The sequence below is a fragment of the Sphaeramia orbicularis genome, chromosome 15 (assembly GCF_902148855.1).
Source record: "Sphaeramia orbicularis chromosome 15, fSphaOr1.1, whole genome shotgun sequence".
NCBI classification, from domain to species: Eukaryota; Metazoa; Chordata; class Actinopteri; order Kurtiformes; family Apogonidae; genus Sphaeramia; species Sphaeramia orbicularis.
This window is the reverse complement of record NC_043971.1, coordinates 19,423,892-19,440,770: the sequence shown is the minus strand read 5'-3', so window position 1 is coordinate 19,440,770 and position 16,879 is coordinate 19,423,892. Positions and strand designations below refer to the sequence as shown.

At 38.7% G+C, this 16,879-nt stretch overlaps 1 protein-coding gene across 1 annotated transcript; it reads right to left on the bottom strand.

The window, feature by feature from the left end:
- Window positions 1-718: 718 nt before the first annotated feature.
- On the bottom strand, window positions 719-16,647 carry rrp12 (ribosomal RNA processing 12 homolog). The gene is made up of 34 exons (XM_030155712.1): window positions 16,458-16,647; window positions 15,516-15,739; window positions 13,795-13,878; window positions 13,448-13,524; window positions 13,248-13,353; window positions 12,774-12,890; window positions 12,550-12,688; window positions 12,279-12,406; window positions 12,091-12,189; window positions 11,303-11,394; window positions 11,091-11,202; window positions 9,935-10,035; window positions 9,724-9,838; window positions 9,499-9,641; window positions 9,301-9,422; window positions 9,150-9,214; window positions 7,780-7,942; window positions 7,539-7,693; window positions 7,220-7,290; window positions 7,023-7,116; window positions 6,777-6,935; window positions 6,584-6,664; window positions 6,400-6,505; window positions 5,374-5,481; window positions 5,127-5,284; window positions 4,946-5,037; window positions 3,623-3,778; window positions 3,359-3,531; window positions 3,129-3,236; window positions 3,011-3,057; window positions 2,845-2,923; window positions 2,637-2,704; window positions 1,680-1,762; window positions 719-1,569 (listed from the first exon to the last, which is right to left on the bottom strand). The coding sequence occupies exons 1-34, from the start codon at window positions 16,594-16,596 to the stop codon at window positions 1,467-1,469; spliced, it is 3,867 nt and encodes a 1,288-aa protein (XP_030011572.1). The 5' UTR covers window positions 16,597-16,647; the 3' UTR covers window positions 719-1,466.
- Window positions 16,648-16,879: the final 232 nt, after the last annotated feature.

The following is a 16,879-nucleotide window of genomic DNA, read 5'->3' as shown; positions in this document are numbered from 1 at the left end:
ACATTTGGTGATGAAACTTATTAAACTAATTAAGTTTCTACTGCTGTTAGGACACCCATAATCTGTCCCTGACACTTTATTAGTTTTGAGTGTAACAGTCATTTTTTAACATAACTGCTGTGGCATAAATCTTTTTGTCAGCATTACTATCTCCAAGGTGGTTACATTTTCATTACCATTTGTTTTTCAGCTGGATCACACAAAAAGATTTACAGCATTGACTTTAATGAGCTTAGTGGAATTGTAAGGCACAGGCCAAGGACAAAAACCTTTCAAATTTGAGCAGATCCTGGAACTTCTCATTCCAAGGTTGTGTGCTCTTCTTGCCTGTTTGTGGTAGAAATTTTATCATTCGTTCACTTTGAAACTGTGGTAAGCCCAATAGAAGTAACTAGTAAAATATGGCTTTGAAAGTAATTATTAGACCATAAGTGTTTCAAATCACCATGTAATGATGTGTTTTCTGAATTTTAATTGTTTATAGATAGCTTCTCATGTCAAATTAAAGACACCTCACTTCTTTATTACATCTGTAAAGCAAGTGATTCATGTTTTTTTTTTCCCCAGATTTTTGACTCACATTTGCACACTAGGAAATGCTGAAGGCCTTATATGTCACACATGACAAATGTACATTTCTCACTACTTTGTCATACTGGTCTAATAATTACTTCCACATTTGCAGGGTATTTGATTCCGAGGTTTGTTTGTTTTTTCATATATCCTGATACCCATATACCTTTAAAATGTATGATGCCTGGTCTGGGAATGTAAGGGCTCAGTCTTGGTCATCTGACCCCCTTCCAAGACAAACTGACTGACACTGAGCTCAGACACAAAGAGGGCATTTACGAGGTTTATCACTACATGAGTCATTTTGCTGCAATCCATCTGTGAAAATGAATCACACAAGGATAATGGTATGTGAACCTGCAAAACAACCTACAGCATTTCTCTATTTGGAGATGAATATGGTCCCAAAAGAAACCTTTTAATAAAACATATGAGCTACCAAGCACTTTAAAATAAGTTTCACTCCACTAAAGAGCAGCATTTTGGGCATTTTTAATGTTTTTACTGGAAGTAATCCCAAAGTGTTGAACGCCATCATGTGGTCAAACAAAGGCATATCTCTCTTATCATAACAGTTCATCTGTGTACAAATACACATGCATATATTTTTATGTTTATACTATGGGAGAGCTTTATGTGACAACCTGAATATTTCATTGACTGATTCACATTTGCTCAGTTAGTACCACAGCAGAGACAGCACATTCAACGCACACTCAGGTATTAACTAATGTAGACAGTTTTAAAAATAAACTGGATTCATTTTTCTATCTGTTATAACACACCACAGACACACACACATCAGCGGTGTAAGTCTTAATTTCGGTATGTTTCCGAACACGCCATCACACTCAACACATTTAGAGTCCTTAAAGTATAATTCAATGTGCTCTTCAGGCTTTCCTCTTTTTCTTCTGCATTTTCTTTCCAGACAGCGCCCCCTTCTGGGCTCCTCTCACCATACCCTTGAACTGGCCCTGCAGTTTGGCACGCTTCCTATTAACACACAGGATATAAAAACCATTATTATTAATCGCGTCACGATTTGTCATACAAGTACATAAAAAAAAATATCATGACAAATGTTATAAAAATAATCCTCATACCTGCGATTGAGCTGTGCTTTCCTTAGAGGGATGTACGCGTAAGGGTCAGGCTTTCCTGTTTTCTTTACGTCACCTTTTCCTTTCTGAAAAGCAGAGACAGCACAAATACGTTTCTGAATAATGTCACAACAATGTCTGCTGCCTACAACAGGTGTGTTTCCATTTGACTGGTGTTATTACAGTTAATGAAGATTAAAACTAGCACTGCACAAAACAATTTTGTTAACTTTAAGACAGATTTTATACACATATACAATATCATCCATTAAATATCAAAAGTGAAACCAAATAAAAACTACAGTAAAAAACACAAACTAAAACTAAACAGAAGGGCAGGAAATACAATTTTAGACTAAAGTTCTGGTTGATCATTTTGTCCTGAGTGCTCCTTATTAACCTTGACAAATGCTTTTGGTCCATGTTGTACAAGAATAAAATGGCTCTGCACAATATAGGACCTTTAATAAATTCTTTAGTCCCAGAAATCGTATTTAATATCAATTTTCAGCCTCTATAAATCAAGGCTTTCATTCTATTACCTGAACATTTAAATTGACTAACTAAATTAAATGCAACTGAATGTGCTTGACTCTTCAAAATAAAAATAAAATGGCTTATATATTTGTAAAACTGGAACGAAACTGAATTCCAAAACCAAACAGAAAGACCAAATAAATATAAAAGCCAATAATAATAACCTCCTGAGACCCAGGAAAGTAAATGTTTTGGCTTTTTTACATTCAATAATTGCCTTGATTGGAAAAAGCATAATGCAACAGTATTTTAGATACAATTGTTACTTTTATTTTATTTTCTTATATAATGCCCTTGGCAGTAGACGGGATTTTTTTTTTTCTGAGTAAAGCTGTGAAACTCGTGTCCCCTACAGAGGATAAAAACGAATTGCTGGGTCTCAGGAGGTTAATAATATAATATACAACTCTGTCTTGGGCTCACCTTTGACTTGTAGTCTACTCCACTGTCTCTGCTGCCTCCCAGGGCTCTGTGGATACCTCCACCTCCGGCTAAATGACAAGAAAACATAAGCTGTTCAGTATAATCACAATAACTCATGGACAAACATGCCATAAACTGTGGGATAAATCTTACATCCAAATACTTCATGCAGAGGTGCTCACAGATTTCAATGCAATTCACTTGTTACCTTTATATTTTAACTCAGGCTCAATGTCCATGTCCTCATCAAAGTTGCCATCTTGGAACTTCCTCTTCTGTGACTTTTTCTGATGATGATTAAAAACAGCCATGATAAGTCCAACATGTACCAATATACAGACAAATCAATGTCACTGTATCCTAAAGGTACTCACACTCTTAACTCCAGCTTCTTCTAAGATGTCTTTCATCTCCCCCTCATCTGTGTAAAGAGCGAAGGTCAGTTCCAGAACACGATGAAATGTAACACAAAAACAACAAGATCCATCCTACCTTTGTCCTTTACATTCTCCTCTTCATCTTTAATTATAAGTCGTCCATCTGACGTCACCTTGAAGCCGTGCTCAACCTTGGTGCTCTTCTTCAGCTTTGGATTGGTAGCTAAGACAAAAGCACATAAAATACTGTAAACAAAATCCTGACGTCTCCGCATGTTTTTGAATTTATTTTTTTAGACATTAAAATCCAAAATGATAACAAAACAAAACAGTTGGTTTTCTTACCTAACACTCTCTGGGAGACTTTGGGATCCAGGAAGTTGAGCGGGTCATCGTGCTCTCCTTCTTTGAGCCAGGCTCGACCTTTCTGCTGTTTGACTGGTTTTTTCTGCGAGTTGCTAGGTTTTCCCTCATCGTCTGAGAGGTCACTGTCGGACTCTGCAAGGATGTCTTCAATACTGAAACGGAGAGGAAAGAGGTCTTTAAAAGGCAAAACAGGCAAATACATAAGAGGATGGTGTTGTGTGTCTTAGAAGAGCAACAACACACCTTTCACTCTTGGCTTTAGGCGTCTCCTCTTCACTGTCAGAGTCGTCCTGGTGCTCTTCGGCCTGTTTCCGTCTCTTAGTGCGAGCTTCAGCCTTGCGGATATTCACTAACACTTTGTGGTGTTCTGCAGGCAGCATACTCTTCACCAGCTCAAACCTGAAAAAAACAACAGCAGTAAGTCACACAGTCTGTAATATCCAGTAGGTATTTGTTACACATAAAACTCTGAGGTAAGTTCACAAATGTAAATATAAAAGATTAGGCCAATAAAAGTGGATTTTTAAAAAAGACCCACTGTACAGAACACCAACTCACAAATGATCAGATTTTAAGTAAAGTCAGCTGTGTTAAAAAACAAACATCCCATTATCCTGTTACAACACAAAGAAGCCCTTTGTTTATGTTAGCATGTGGTTTGTACGCAAACATTATTAGTGTTTACGTAAGCTTCAGATCAGACGCTATTACATAAAATCTGTTTGGTTGACTTGTAGCACCCCAACTTAATTCAGCTGCTCTGTGTATAAAAGAGGCTATGTGTAGTATTTCTACTTTAAATATAAAAGAAAAAAAATGTAACATTATCAGAGTGTTGAGAATAAATAGCGCCGATGTTCTGCCAAAGATTCCAATGTATTGGATTGTAGAGATTTGAATTGAATACATTTACTCTAACAGTACGCTAGATTTATGTGACCACTCGGGGGAGTAGTGAGTGAAGGTATAAAACTATTATGGGATGTTTCTATCTTTGTTAAGTTAGTTGTTTGTTGATCCATGGTTCAGACTGAACTGTGATAGTTCTGGCCTTGTTTGGACAATTCCAAACAGAACTTCAGTGCAGCTACTGACAACACAAACCGTACAGAAAACAGAGGGGATCTGTGGTTTTACTGTGGCTGTTTAATAATGTCTAAAAACAGAGCTAACGCATCTATAATGTAAACTATTAGCTGACGCACCATGTGAAGACTGAAAATGTGGAGTTGTTTAAAGATGATTGTCAAAATGAAAAGCTATGAGTTTTAGTTTCAAGAAGAAAACTTCATGATACCATAATACAAATGTGTGCAAGCAATGAGCTTTATACTTGATTCAGTGGGTGATACAGTCTGAATGAACAGTGTTGATTTATTGGTGGTTTTGGTAGTCCTAAGGGAGTACTGCATGTGTCTTCTTCCTGATGTTGAGAGTTTAGAATATCAGTACTACACAGAACCCCTTGAAATCCTGACATCCTCATAGCTATGTATAAAATTCAGTTTCTATGAATAATTACAACATTTAAATCCATTTAGATTTATAGTAAAGTATGATTCTTACCCAAACTTCCTGATAAACTTAGTGAAGATGTTCTTCAGTTTGGTTCTGAAGTGTCTCCTCATATCATCTTTGATGTTCCCAATGCCCTCCATCTGAACAAGACACAAAGAAGTGTCTGTTAACTGAAGGTACGACTGTAAGTTATATTAAAATATGAATATACAGACTATCCACTGCATACCATGATGGTAACATGGGAGGCCAGAGTCTTGGGATCCATGATGAAGAGAATGACTTTGATGAAGCCCAGAGTTGCTTTGACGATCTCCCTGGTACGAGAGGACATCAGCAGGCAGATATTGTGCAGCAGCTGCTCCAGGGTGGTCATCTCTATCGAGTCTGTGAATGAAAAGCCACTGGACTGAATCTGGTCATCGAATAGAAGTATTGAAACTCAAACAGGGATGAAGGTATGCCACTGGTGTTACCTTTGTACTCAAACACGAGTCGAGTCAGTGCCAACACTGTGCAGGTGATCATGGTGACGGAGCCTGTGAGTCCTGCATAAACCATCACCAGATACTGTTCCAGGGCATCTGCAACAGAGGCATGTGATCAATCACACTGGGTTTAATCATCAAGGGTTAAAGGTAGAACTTCTTTAGAGGAAGAATTTACTTTAAACTACACTGCACCAAACAAAGGCTAAATTTTGCATCTCTTTATACCTAAATGTAGGTTTTAATCTAGATTAAGTTCAGTGTTTCCAATTTGAGATTCAGATTTTAGTTCTGTACCCCCAAAAAGTTAATAAATAAAAAAGGAGTTAAATTTTTTTTTTTAAAAATCAAGATTTTCTTAGATTCCTGTAATCAGGGATTAGTGTGAAAAAAGGTAAAACTGGAAATGTCTGAAAGATGCAACGCAATGATAGATATTTATAGTGAAGCAAATAACCTTCGGAAAATCTTTTGGAATTTCCAGTGTTCTGGATAAAAATGTTTAGTTTTCACAAAGATCCTGGAATATGAAATTCCCAAGGATGTTAACTTCCTTCATCTTTGTCACTAATACAGCCTGGTATTTGTATAAAATCTTTAATTGCTACCAAAAACCTACATAACCCTGAACCTTCTATCTTCAAGCAATAGATGGATGTAGTTAAAGGGATATTTGTGATGGAAAATAACACTTTTTTACTGAGGGAAAAATTTGGTAAAAAAAAAAAAAAAAAAAGACTATCCACATTGCAGAAGAAATTGGTGCAATCATCTTGGGACCTTAAAAGGACATTAAGTTACTTTAACTAAGTTCATGTAGTCACCTACTGTTTTCATTTAGTGTGGTTTATGTTGTAAAATGTAAATTCTACAAAGAAAGATATAAAGGAAACAGAAGCTGAATAAAAAGTTTTCCCCATCTTCTATAGGTACTGACAGCACATATTTTTATTTCCACTTTGGATTTACTGTTCTTCAATCTAAAATCTCCGTTGTGTCTCAGGTTTACTGTACCTTTTGTGTTCCCACAGAAGCGGATAAATGCATTTCCTATTTCCACCAAAAGATTATAGGCGTTTTTACGAGCTCCAACAGAGACCTCCTTGGTACAAATAATAACCTGGAAGAGAGGATACTTATGAGAATGATACATATCACCTCTTCCTGTGTGTTTGAGTGTGAATGCGTCTGTATGTACCTCTGGCAGCAGCGTAACGATAAAGTCCTTATGTTCTTCACTGAGTCTTTTTACGATGTGGATTAGACACTTTAGTCTTGGCTGAGAAAAGGCAACATAAACACCGAGATGTAATCAGACGGTACAGTAAAGGAAAATATATGACCCCTCTTATATCTGCTACATTTAATGTGTCTCTGGACAGCAGCCTCACCCTCTTTGCTGGTGAGGAGGCATTTTTCAGAGTCTCAAGCAGGACAGCCTTGAGTTTTTCCAGATTTTTTATGACAAATGACATGCACTCATTGCTCTCTCCTCCGCACATCTCCTCCAGCACACGATACGCCTTCTTCTGCATCCCTGGCTCTTTAGTCTGCCAAATAATAGAGACTCATTGTAGATTCAATGACAGATTGATTAAAAAAATGAGGCATTAGGTATGCTGTGTGATGAATTTTACCTCCAAATACGGCCTGATCAGCTCAAAGGTTTGAGTCATAGTGGCTTCATCTACAGACGGAGCCAAGGCAACAACAAGGTCCATCATTGACAGCCTGAGAGGTCAAGAAACCAAGCAAACAAAAGTAAGAACACTGGTATGTAGTTACAGAAATGAAGAAAGAGAGTCTAATAATTAAAACAAATTCAAATTCATACCGTGTGAACTCTGTATTGTTATCTGTGCTGCTTAATCTCTCTGTGGCCTTTTGCAGGAACGTGCAGATCATCTGAAGAAAAGTGCATTCATAAGAGTTTTGTCATTGATAAATATTATCTATTCAAGTCCAGACACATTTCAACCCTACACTTTGGTTTCTGGTTATCGTCCAGCCCTTACTCATTTTTTATCAGTATGAAAACCATTAAATTCTAATTAAATATGGCCTTAAAAAGATTGACTTGTCCTGAATTTTACATTAAATTATGCAAAAATATGAACTGCGTCATCATAAACCAAGCATCCACCATGACTGACCTGTGTTTCTGTTACAGTTAAGTAAACCTTAACTGTATCGAGCACAGCCATCCTGTAGGTTCCAGACTCCCCTGCTGCAGGCTGCTGGCTGTATACGTTGAACAGGATGGGCAGGAAGTTCTTAGAGAAGCGACCAATTTCTGCTTTTTCCTCCGCTGCAGACACATGGAATACAAAAATAATATTAATGCACTGATTTAGGAGAAAGTAGCTACTCTAGTGTATTGCAAAGTGTATTGACCTGTGGAGCAGCTTTTGTTGATAATGGTGCGCAGCGCCTGGCAGACTATCAGTCTCAGGTCTGGTCGTTCATTAATAGCCATGCCAAGTGTACGGGCGATGCCTTTGAAGGAATCCATCAGATCCACAGGACAAGTACAGAAACCAGGCAGCATGGTCCAAATCTAAAAGAAGAAAGAAGTACAGATATAAGTGTCAGTATGGTTTTCTGACAGTTGTGCAGTGAAAAACAATGACATTAAAATCACGTTTGTGCTTCAGTGCTAATCATATTGACTGTAAAATGCTAAATTCAAGTAAAGGTGGAAACACTAGAAGAATGAAAAGACATCGTTTTGCATGACAGGGGCTTTAACTCCAGAAATGCCCTGTGTTTGCATGTATTTATGCTTGCATCAGTGCTTCACAACTGTAGAGAAATTACATATCCGCACTGGGGCTGATCAATGCATTAAAGAAATTCATATTGTATGATTTGTATGAATAAAAAAAAAAAACTAATCATGTGGTTTGGAATCTGTATCTGATCTTATGTTTGGAGACACTGATTTGATGACCGGGGAGTCTGTTATGTTGTAACTCATGTATTCACTTCAAAATACTGCAGTCTCCTGCGGTTTGGACATTTTTTTTATTGATTTATTTTTAAGTTGTCTTGTCCGGCATCATAACAGCAGAATGGTAGTCTGACTGCCTTTTGGTACTGAACAAATTTGCTTCACCAAGGGAAACTTCATAAAGTATATGAGGCTCCCCTTGATATTCTACTGTCGTCATTTTGAGTTTTGTTGAACCACATTTCGATGCCGGACCTGACATGAAGGAACAGGGGGGAGGAGAAGAAAGGGGGAGAGGAGAAGGAGAGAGTGAAGAGGGGAGAAAAAGGAAGAAGGTAGAAGGAAGGAAGAAGACCCTCACAAGAAAATATCAACAACACTAACAATAACAACCATAGTGATAATTATAATGGGAACAATAACTAGTGCAAGAACTGAGTAAACTGGGCTGAAAAAAAAATTACAATAAAATAAAATAAGTAAGACCTATTAACTAGAAATAAAAGAAAAGAAAACATGTGGTTTGGAAATGACTTCTGAAGAGATTTTAATTTTGATCATATTTCAGTTCCTTTTTCAGCCCTAATTAGCAGCACGCATGCCTCTTTTCTAGTCCGTTTCTAGACTTTGTTTAGATTCTCTAAATGTGATGATGCTAAAAACCTATGAAGACCTGTTTTCTCCCATACAGAAAACTGATAAGTAATCAATAAAGGAATCCATAAAGCAGATTTGATAATAGAATAAGAATCCCTAAAATGTTTTGCAGTTCCAAACCCTACTTGGGTTACATCAGCGTGTTCGATCAAACTACCTGTAGCTGTAGTGTCTGGTAAACTTTGGCCTCCAGTTTCTGTCCTGCTTGCTCCAGCTCTTCAGCTACAAATCAAGTGCAGAGTTATTAATTAGTGAGTATGCATCCTCCTGGTGATCCTCAGAGGCGGTGGACTTAAACACTTAATTACCTCTCTGCTTGAGTGTAGACGCCAAAGGAAGGAAATACGAGGTGAAGAAACCAAGGTGAGTGTTTTTGACATGATCTCGTATGACAGGGACCAGCCAGCTGCGTGGAAACTCCAAGTCGTCACTGGAGGAGGAAAAAAAAGCTAAATTAAGTTATACTGTCTCGGGATACCACTAAAACCACATATAGGTGCACTTACTCGTAGCCGGTGATGTTAAGGGGAATAGCGCCTAGAACGACCTCAGGCCCCATGCTCTCTACAGCTCCACCTACTGCCAGGTCCAACTCACCGCTGAAGGGGAAATGAGGAGTTGTTCGCAGGTCTGCCAGAGACTGTAGGGACTGTCCAGAGCACAAAACAGACTCACGCAAATGATCATTGCTGTTTGTTTATACACTGATTTACAAAAGGTTGTTACTGTACCTTGGTCATAATGGGATGTGCCTTTTTTCCTGCAACTTTGTAGAAACAACCCAATATCTGCAGCACAAATGGCCAGGAGGAATGGTAGCGATAGGACAGTCCTTCTTCTATGATTCTGAGACATCAAGTTATCACAAGGATGATCGTATTTACTATGTGAAAAGAAATCAGGAGGAGTAAGGCCAGCATAGCGACAGGCAAGTGAACCTACCGAAACATTTTGCAGATATATGAGGGGTTCCCTGCAGAGGCTGTGGCAGTGACCAGCCCCATTTGATCCATGTGAGGAGCCACACATTCAGTCAGCAGAGTCTAGAAATGAGTAGCAAATTAGAGGAAGGACTGTTAACTTTTGTCAACATTTAGTCAAGTTGAAATGTTTAATAAACTTCACACAGGCTGCCATTAAGATCAAGAGTTCACAAAATCCTGTCTACTTCCACTTGGAAGATTTAAGCTATATTAACTCTACCCCTTGAGAGTCGAGCCAAGTTCCTGTTACTAAATGGAGTAATGAGGATTAATCTCAAGGTCATCCAGAACTCTCCCTTGCATCAGGCAGTCATTATTTGGCAGAACATTTCTTGATGCAGAAATCTATTACACAAGCGGTCAAATACTTCAGTGTATGTTAAATTAATGTTACTCAAAGCCATAACTCGTGTCTTTTACTAATTGCAAAGAACAAAATTGACAAAGAATGAGTCTTCTATTAATATTTACTGAAGATAGCATGAAATGAAATGATAATGTTAATTCAAACAACAAAGAGTGGTCAATAAAAATAAAACATCTGAAGATAATCTACATTGGTCAATTATTTCTCTAAATAATTATGCAGACTGTGACAGTGTCAGTCAAAACAAGCAAAACAAACACTGTTTATTTATTGTTCATTGGCATACTCGTACCAGTCAGATTCAGTTCAGTGTTCTATACAGAGGACCCAAAATATGGAATAATCTGTCAACTCTTCTTACGGAACTTCCTCAAATTCAGTTTAAAAAAGCCGTGAAAACTCTGCTCCTGATTGATTGTAATTTTCCACATGGGATACATTTCTAAGCTTGGTATATCTTGGAATTCTAATGGTTGAAAATGTACTTTTGTTCAGCTTGCAAATATTTTTCTATATTTTTAACTGCAGTTGTAAACTATCTTTGAAATCTGGAGGTTGCCACTTGCTAAGCCCCTTGATGGTTTTTCGTAATCATCCATCACAATTTTTAACCAACATGTATTTATGTGTATATTTTTTACTATGTGAAAAATAAATAAATACTAGCGATCAGCCACTATTAACCAGCCCCATGACAAACCTTACCAATGAAAACAGATCTATGAATTCAAATCAGTCATTTACTTACCTTTAGTGTGTTGCAGGCTGCAGAGACCACCTGTGTGTGAGGTGACAACAGGCAGGACATGGCAGCAGAGAACAGGCGAGGGAGATGACCCAAACTTAGAGAACTCTGCAAACTACACAGAGATGGATTCATGATACACTCTGATAGTGTGTAGAGAAAGCATACAGATATCCTAGTATGTGTAATGCTGCTGTTAGTAAGTCATTCATTACCTCGCCAGGTGGACGTGTGCTTTCTCCATGACGGCCAGCCAGGCCAGGAGAGGCTGCAGGTCATTCTCACTGGGCAAGTAGTCATACAGAGCCTGATAGGGAACAACAGACAGTCAGCTTTAACACCACATTTATAACTGTACAACATGTGGGGTCATATATAGCTAAATCCACTTTTATTAGTTTTTTGTACATTTATTTGTGTATTTGGACTCTAATAGTTCAAAAAGTTTGAATTAGAACCCTCCAGGTGCTGCAAAGCTATCTTTATATTCATGCTGGCAAAAATCGAGAGGATTTCTACAACCTGTTTCAATTCCTTCTTAATTTGTTATGTTTTATAACTAGTTACACCACGACATTTGCTCATATAAGGTCAAGACTTCTGACGAACATTTCTCAGAGTACGCCGTAATTGTTTGTCAGCAGCAGCGGTTGTAGTCCATACTGAAAAGATGTCCAAACTTCAAGCAGATTACTGAAAATGTTAACTTGTTGGTTGTATTAACGAACACAAGTCACAAAACGGGACAGAAAGCACAGTCGACATCCTGGAGGGGGTGGGGCGTGAAGTGGCTCATTTACATTTAAAGGGCCAGCGCTCAAAACTACCTTTCTCATGTCATTATTTAGAAATAATGTTGAAGATGGACCTGTGGAGTTTAATTAATGAAGAATTCAGACGCAAGCATAGCATTTACAGTTTATGTAGACCACAGAGAAATGTTTTAAAATGCATAACTCCATTTAAAAAAGTAAAATATCACTCCTTTAATATTTGTTCTCACCGTGATGATCTGTGCATTGAGTTCTGGTGACAGAGTTGAAGTGCTCGGTTTCCCGCTGAACAGCCGATGGAAGGCCTGCATGGCACTGGCCGTCACCAGCTGCAGACAGAGACAGAGCAGGTGTTTCAAAGTACCACAGATGAACAAACAGCATCCGGCTGCACGTACGAGTGTTTTTATCTTCTCACCACATGGCTGAGTGTCATCACTCGCAGCAAAGTCTCACAACAGGACTTGACAGCTCCCAGTGGAAACACCCCCATCAGCTCCTTCATAAGACCCAGAACATGAAGTGTGGTGGTGTCCTCTTTGCTGCCTGTGGTACATAGAACATTGAGACATGACCAAAGCAATTATATCAACACTTTCTAAAACACATTACCAATTTATTTGTCAGAACTATGCAACACGGGGCCACATGGTTGGCCACATTTCCACTCACTCATATCCCTCTCTTACCTCCAGCCTGCTCCATTTCTTTGATGCAGAATTTCGCTGTTGTCATGGCAGCAGGGTGATGGGGTGGAGCGTCATCTTTGAACAGGAAGTCACTACCTCTGAGGATGGCGCACACACCTTGCTGTGCTGCTTTACGCACCTGAGGAGAAAAATGAAACAAATGAGTAATGAGATGACACCACATATCTATTTAATGGATCTAAATGGGCATGAATGGTACAGACCTTTGGCTTGCTGTGCACTGTGAAGCTGAGCAGACCATGATAAACCTGGAGAGTGGATGGATAAGTCCAGACAGACACCTCCTGTTTCCTCAGTAGCGTGGCCAGGCATGACAGGATCTACAGGTGGCCAGTCAAAACAACGACCTTTAAATCTTTAAAGCAGTTAAATCACCATTTTGGTGTTAAGAGGACCTCTCAATGTGCTACCTTTACCTCTTTATATTCAACTTAACTACAGAGGGTAGTACTTTCTTACAGTTCAGAAGCTTGCAGCGCTGAATATTTCAGATATTTTTAAAAAGCTGCAGCTGTATGTATACACATTATCATAGATTTATAGACAAAATAATCTCCCACAGAGAATTAAATTGAAGTATTTTTTATATAGTACTGTTCAAAATTACTACATTTTTGAAAGACAACTTAGGATTTCTCATCTACCTAAAATTCAATCAGAGATAGTAACGGACTGACCCATCGAAGAGCTGAGGCGGTCTCAGATGTTGCCTCTTTAGACATAAGATCCATCAATGCCTTGGTGGTGTCTGAGAACTTGGAGATGAGCACTGGCGTAGGAACCCTGAGAGACACAATGTGATGTAAATGATTACAAACATTTTGGTCTTTTTATAATAGGTGATTTTTGTTGTTTGGAGAAGAGATAAAAACTAAACCGTTTCATGACGAGGCTGAGGAGGTATGCGACAGCTGCCTGTGACTCTGCTGAATCCACAGCTTCTAGGGTAGTCATCTAGAAAAACACAATATAACATTATTCAAGTGTTTACCAACTTTTCTCAATAACTGCCATTTGTTTAGACTTTAGCTTTCAGTTAGAGGTGGGTTTTATGATCATTTGCTTTTACGCTTTTACACCTGTGCCTGTGTATGTAGCTGTATGTTTATTTTTGCCTATGTATTTTACTTGTGATTTTATTGTAAATTACTTTGTGAATTATTTCTGTGATAAGTGCTATATTTATTGGAGTCTTTGTCAATGCATCAAAATAAAAGCACTCACCAAAGCAGCAAAATACTCGGTTTCCGTTTCCTTTCCTCCTTGAGCACGAATCACCTCAGTAACGGCGGCTAAGACTGCACAGATCTGGAACAAAGTTGACAAAATTACAGTAACATAATAACTCACCATTGTGAATTTAACCATCATCACAGGCCCAGGGGCTTGAAAAAGTATTCATATCCCTTAAACTTTTCCACATATTGTCAAATTAGGACCACAAAAATAAATATATTTTATTGACATTTTATGTGAAAGACCAACACGAAGTAGCACATAATTGTGAAGTAGAAGGAAAAGGATAGTATATGATTTTCAAATTCTTACAAATAAAAAAAATGAAAAGTGTGGTGCACAAAAGTATTCAAGCCCCTGTTCTCTGCGTGCAACCAGTTGCTTAAAAAGGTTGCCTGATGATTGCTGAATGATTGAATGTTGACCAAATGATTAAATTGAGTCCACCAGTGTATAATCTAATCTCAGTATAAATACAGCTGTTCTGTGATGATCTCAGTGGTTTAAGGGAATACTGAGGCGCAAACAGCATCATGGAGTCCCAGGAACACATCAGACCAGTCAGGGATAAAGATGTGGAGATATTTAAAGCAGGGTTAGGTTATAAACAGATTTCCCAAGCTTGAACATCTCACAGGGCACTGTTCAATTCATCATCTGAAAATGGAAAGAGCATGGCACAACTGCAAACCTTCCAAGACATGACCGTCCACCGAACCTTACAGGCCAAACAAGGAGAGCACTGATCAGAGATCCAGCCAAGAGGCCCATGGTGACTCTGCACAAACTACAGAGATCCACAGCTCAGGTGGGGAAATCTGTCCACAGGACAAGTATCAGTTGTGCACGACACAAATCTGGCCTTTATGGAAGAGTGGCAAGAAGAAAGCCATTGTTGAAAGAAAACCACAAGAAATCCCATTTGCAAGTTTGCCAGAAGCCATGTGGGGGACACAGCAAACATGCAGAAGAAGGTGCTCAGGTCGGATGAGACCAAAATTGAACTTTTTGGCCTAAATACAAAATGCTATGTGTGGCGGAAAACTAACATTGCACATCACTCTGAACACACCATCCCCTCTGTCAAACATGGTGGTGGCAGCATCATGCTCTGAGGGTGCTTCTCTTTTGCAGGGACAGGAAAGATGGTCAGAGTTGATGGGAAGATGGATGGAGCCAAATACAGGGCAATCTTGGAAGAAAAACCTGTTGGAGTCTGCAAGAGACTTGAGACTGGGGCGGACGTTCAACAACCCTAAACATAATGCCAAAGCTACAATGGAATGGTTTAAAACTAAACATATTCATGTGTTAGAATGGCCCAGTCAAAGTCCAGACCTAAATCCAATCAAGAATCTGTGGCAAGATCTGAAAACTACTCTTCACAAATACTCTCCATCTAATCTGACTGAGCTTGAGCTGTTTTGTAAAGAAGAATGGACAAAAACTTCAGTCTCTAAATGTGCAAAGCTGGTAGAGACATATCCCAAAAGACTTGCAGTTGTGTATTGCAGTGAAAGGCAGTTCCACAAAGTATTGACTCAGGGGAGTTGAATACTTTGCACACCACACTTTTCAGTTTTTTTTAATTTGTAAATAAAAATTGAAAATCATGTATCATTTTATTGGTCTAGATTTAAATAACTGGAATTTAGCTTTTCTACAAACCTATAGAAACCCTGTTCAATATTACTCTGTGTAATGCCCACCTCTTTGTGAGCAGCTGAGTTGGACTCCCAGAATCGCTGCACCTTCCTGAAGGTCAGGTTGGAGCAGTCTGACAGGCCACTGAGGAAGGTACCCGATGTCCTTTCTGACAGAGCCTGCTCCGGCTCCTCTTCCATACAGGCGTCTTTACGGCTTCCAACATCCAGTGGACCCGCCTGCAGCTCATTGTGCAGCTTGAGTGCATCAACTGTCAGATCACTATTACCTGTGGGGGGAAAAGTGGCCAAACTCATTCATATGACCTGGTCTTGTTGATGGTCTGACACTTTTCCAATTCAAAGCTGTACTTTTTAGACTTGGGCATAAACAGGAACATACGAAACATATATGATTTCTACTCTGACTCACTGTACACTGACACACCATTAGCACTAGCTTTGAGGAAATTTAAAGTATGTACATTTACAGTTCCAAAGTAAAAAGTGGATCCATGCATAATAATAATAAAAACATGATATAAATAAACACTTACCCACAACTAAGCCTGGTTTATCGACAGAGATACAAAACATTCTTTAAAATAAGTGTGTCACTTGCTGCAGAGAACAGTGTTGTATTGAACAACTATGATAGATTATCTACTGGATTATGTGCTTTATTTAGTCAATTTCTAATAACTTGCATCCTAGTATCACATATTTTGCAATTTGTATCCACCTGATGGAAGAACTCTGTGTATAAAATCCCTCCATTCATATCTGTATCATGTAACTTGTAGTTGTAAACACCGTCAAAAAACAGACTAGCCCCTTCTAGTAACTGTGCAAATCAAAAGCCATATTACTTACACTGACAAAAAGTAAACGATTTACCAGTAACATCTAATGACACTTCGTACCGACTTTGTTTGGGCCATTTTTAGAAGTTTAAATGGCTAACACCATCTACTGTTAGCACTAGCCACAGACCCACGTGTATCTTACCGGTGGGACGGCTGAAGAAACGGCTTTTAGCAGCCTGTCGAAACCGACTGGTCTGCGGGTTTGAGTCGCTGCTGTGTCCCTTCTTCCATCTTTTCAGTTTCGACCCCGTCCCAGACCGAAGTTTCCCCGATTTCACCATTTTCGGGGCGGAAAAGATTCACGTTACCCCAAATATGTGCAGCTCGTAACCACCCTGTCGCTTAGAGATGACGTCATGCATGTACTCACATGTTCGACATGGCTTTAATGTTTGTTTGACAGTAGAGGGAGCTGTCCAGCACAAAACAAACACCCTGTATCCCCATATAACCCGAATACCGGTTTAGTCATATCTCACATGGCCTTTACTCCATTATTCATCTTAACATGTTGTAAAATAAATAAATAAATAAATAAAAAATTAATAAATAAATAAAAATTAA

Excerpts from the sequence above, each read along its gene's own strand:
- rrp12 (XM_030155712.1), bottom strand. The coding sequence starts at position 16,596 with ATGGTGAAATCGGGGAAACTTCGGTCTGGGACGGGGTCGAAACTGAAA. Across the intron at positions 7,117-7,219 it reads AACAATACAGAGTTCACACG|GCTGTCAATGATGGACCTTG; the intron begins GTATGAATTTGA and ends TTGACCTCTCAG. Across the intron at positions 3,237-3,358 it reads AGTCTCCCAGAGAGTGTTAG|CTACCAATCCAAAGCTGAAG; the intron begins GTAAGAAAACCA and ends CTTTTGTCTTAG.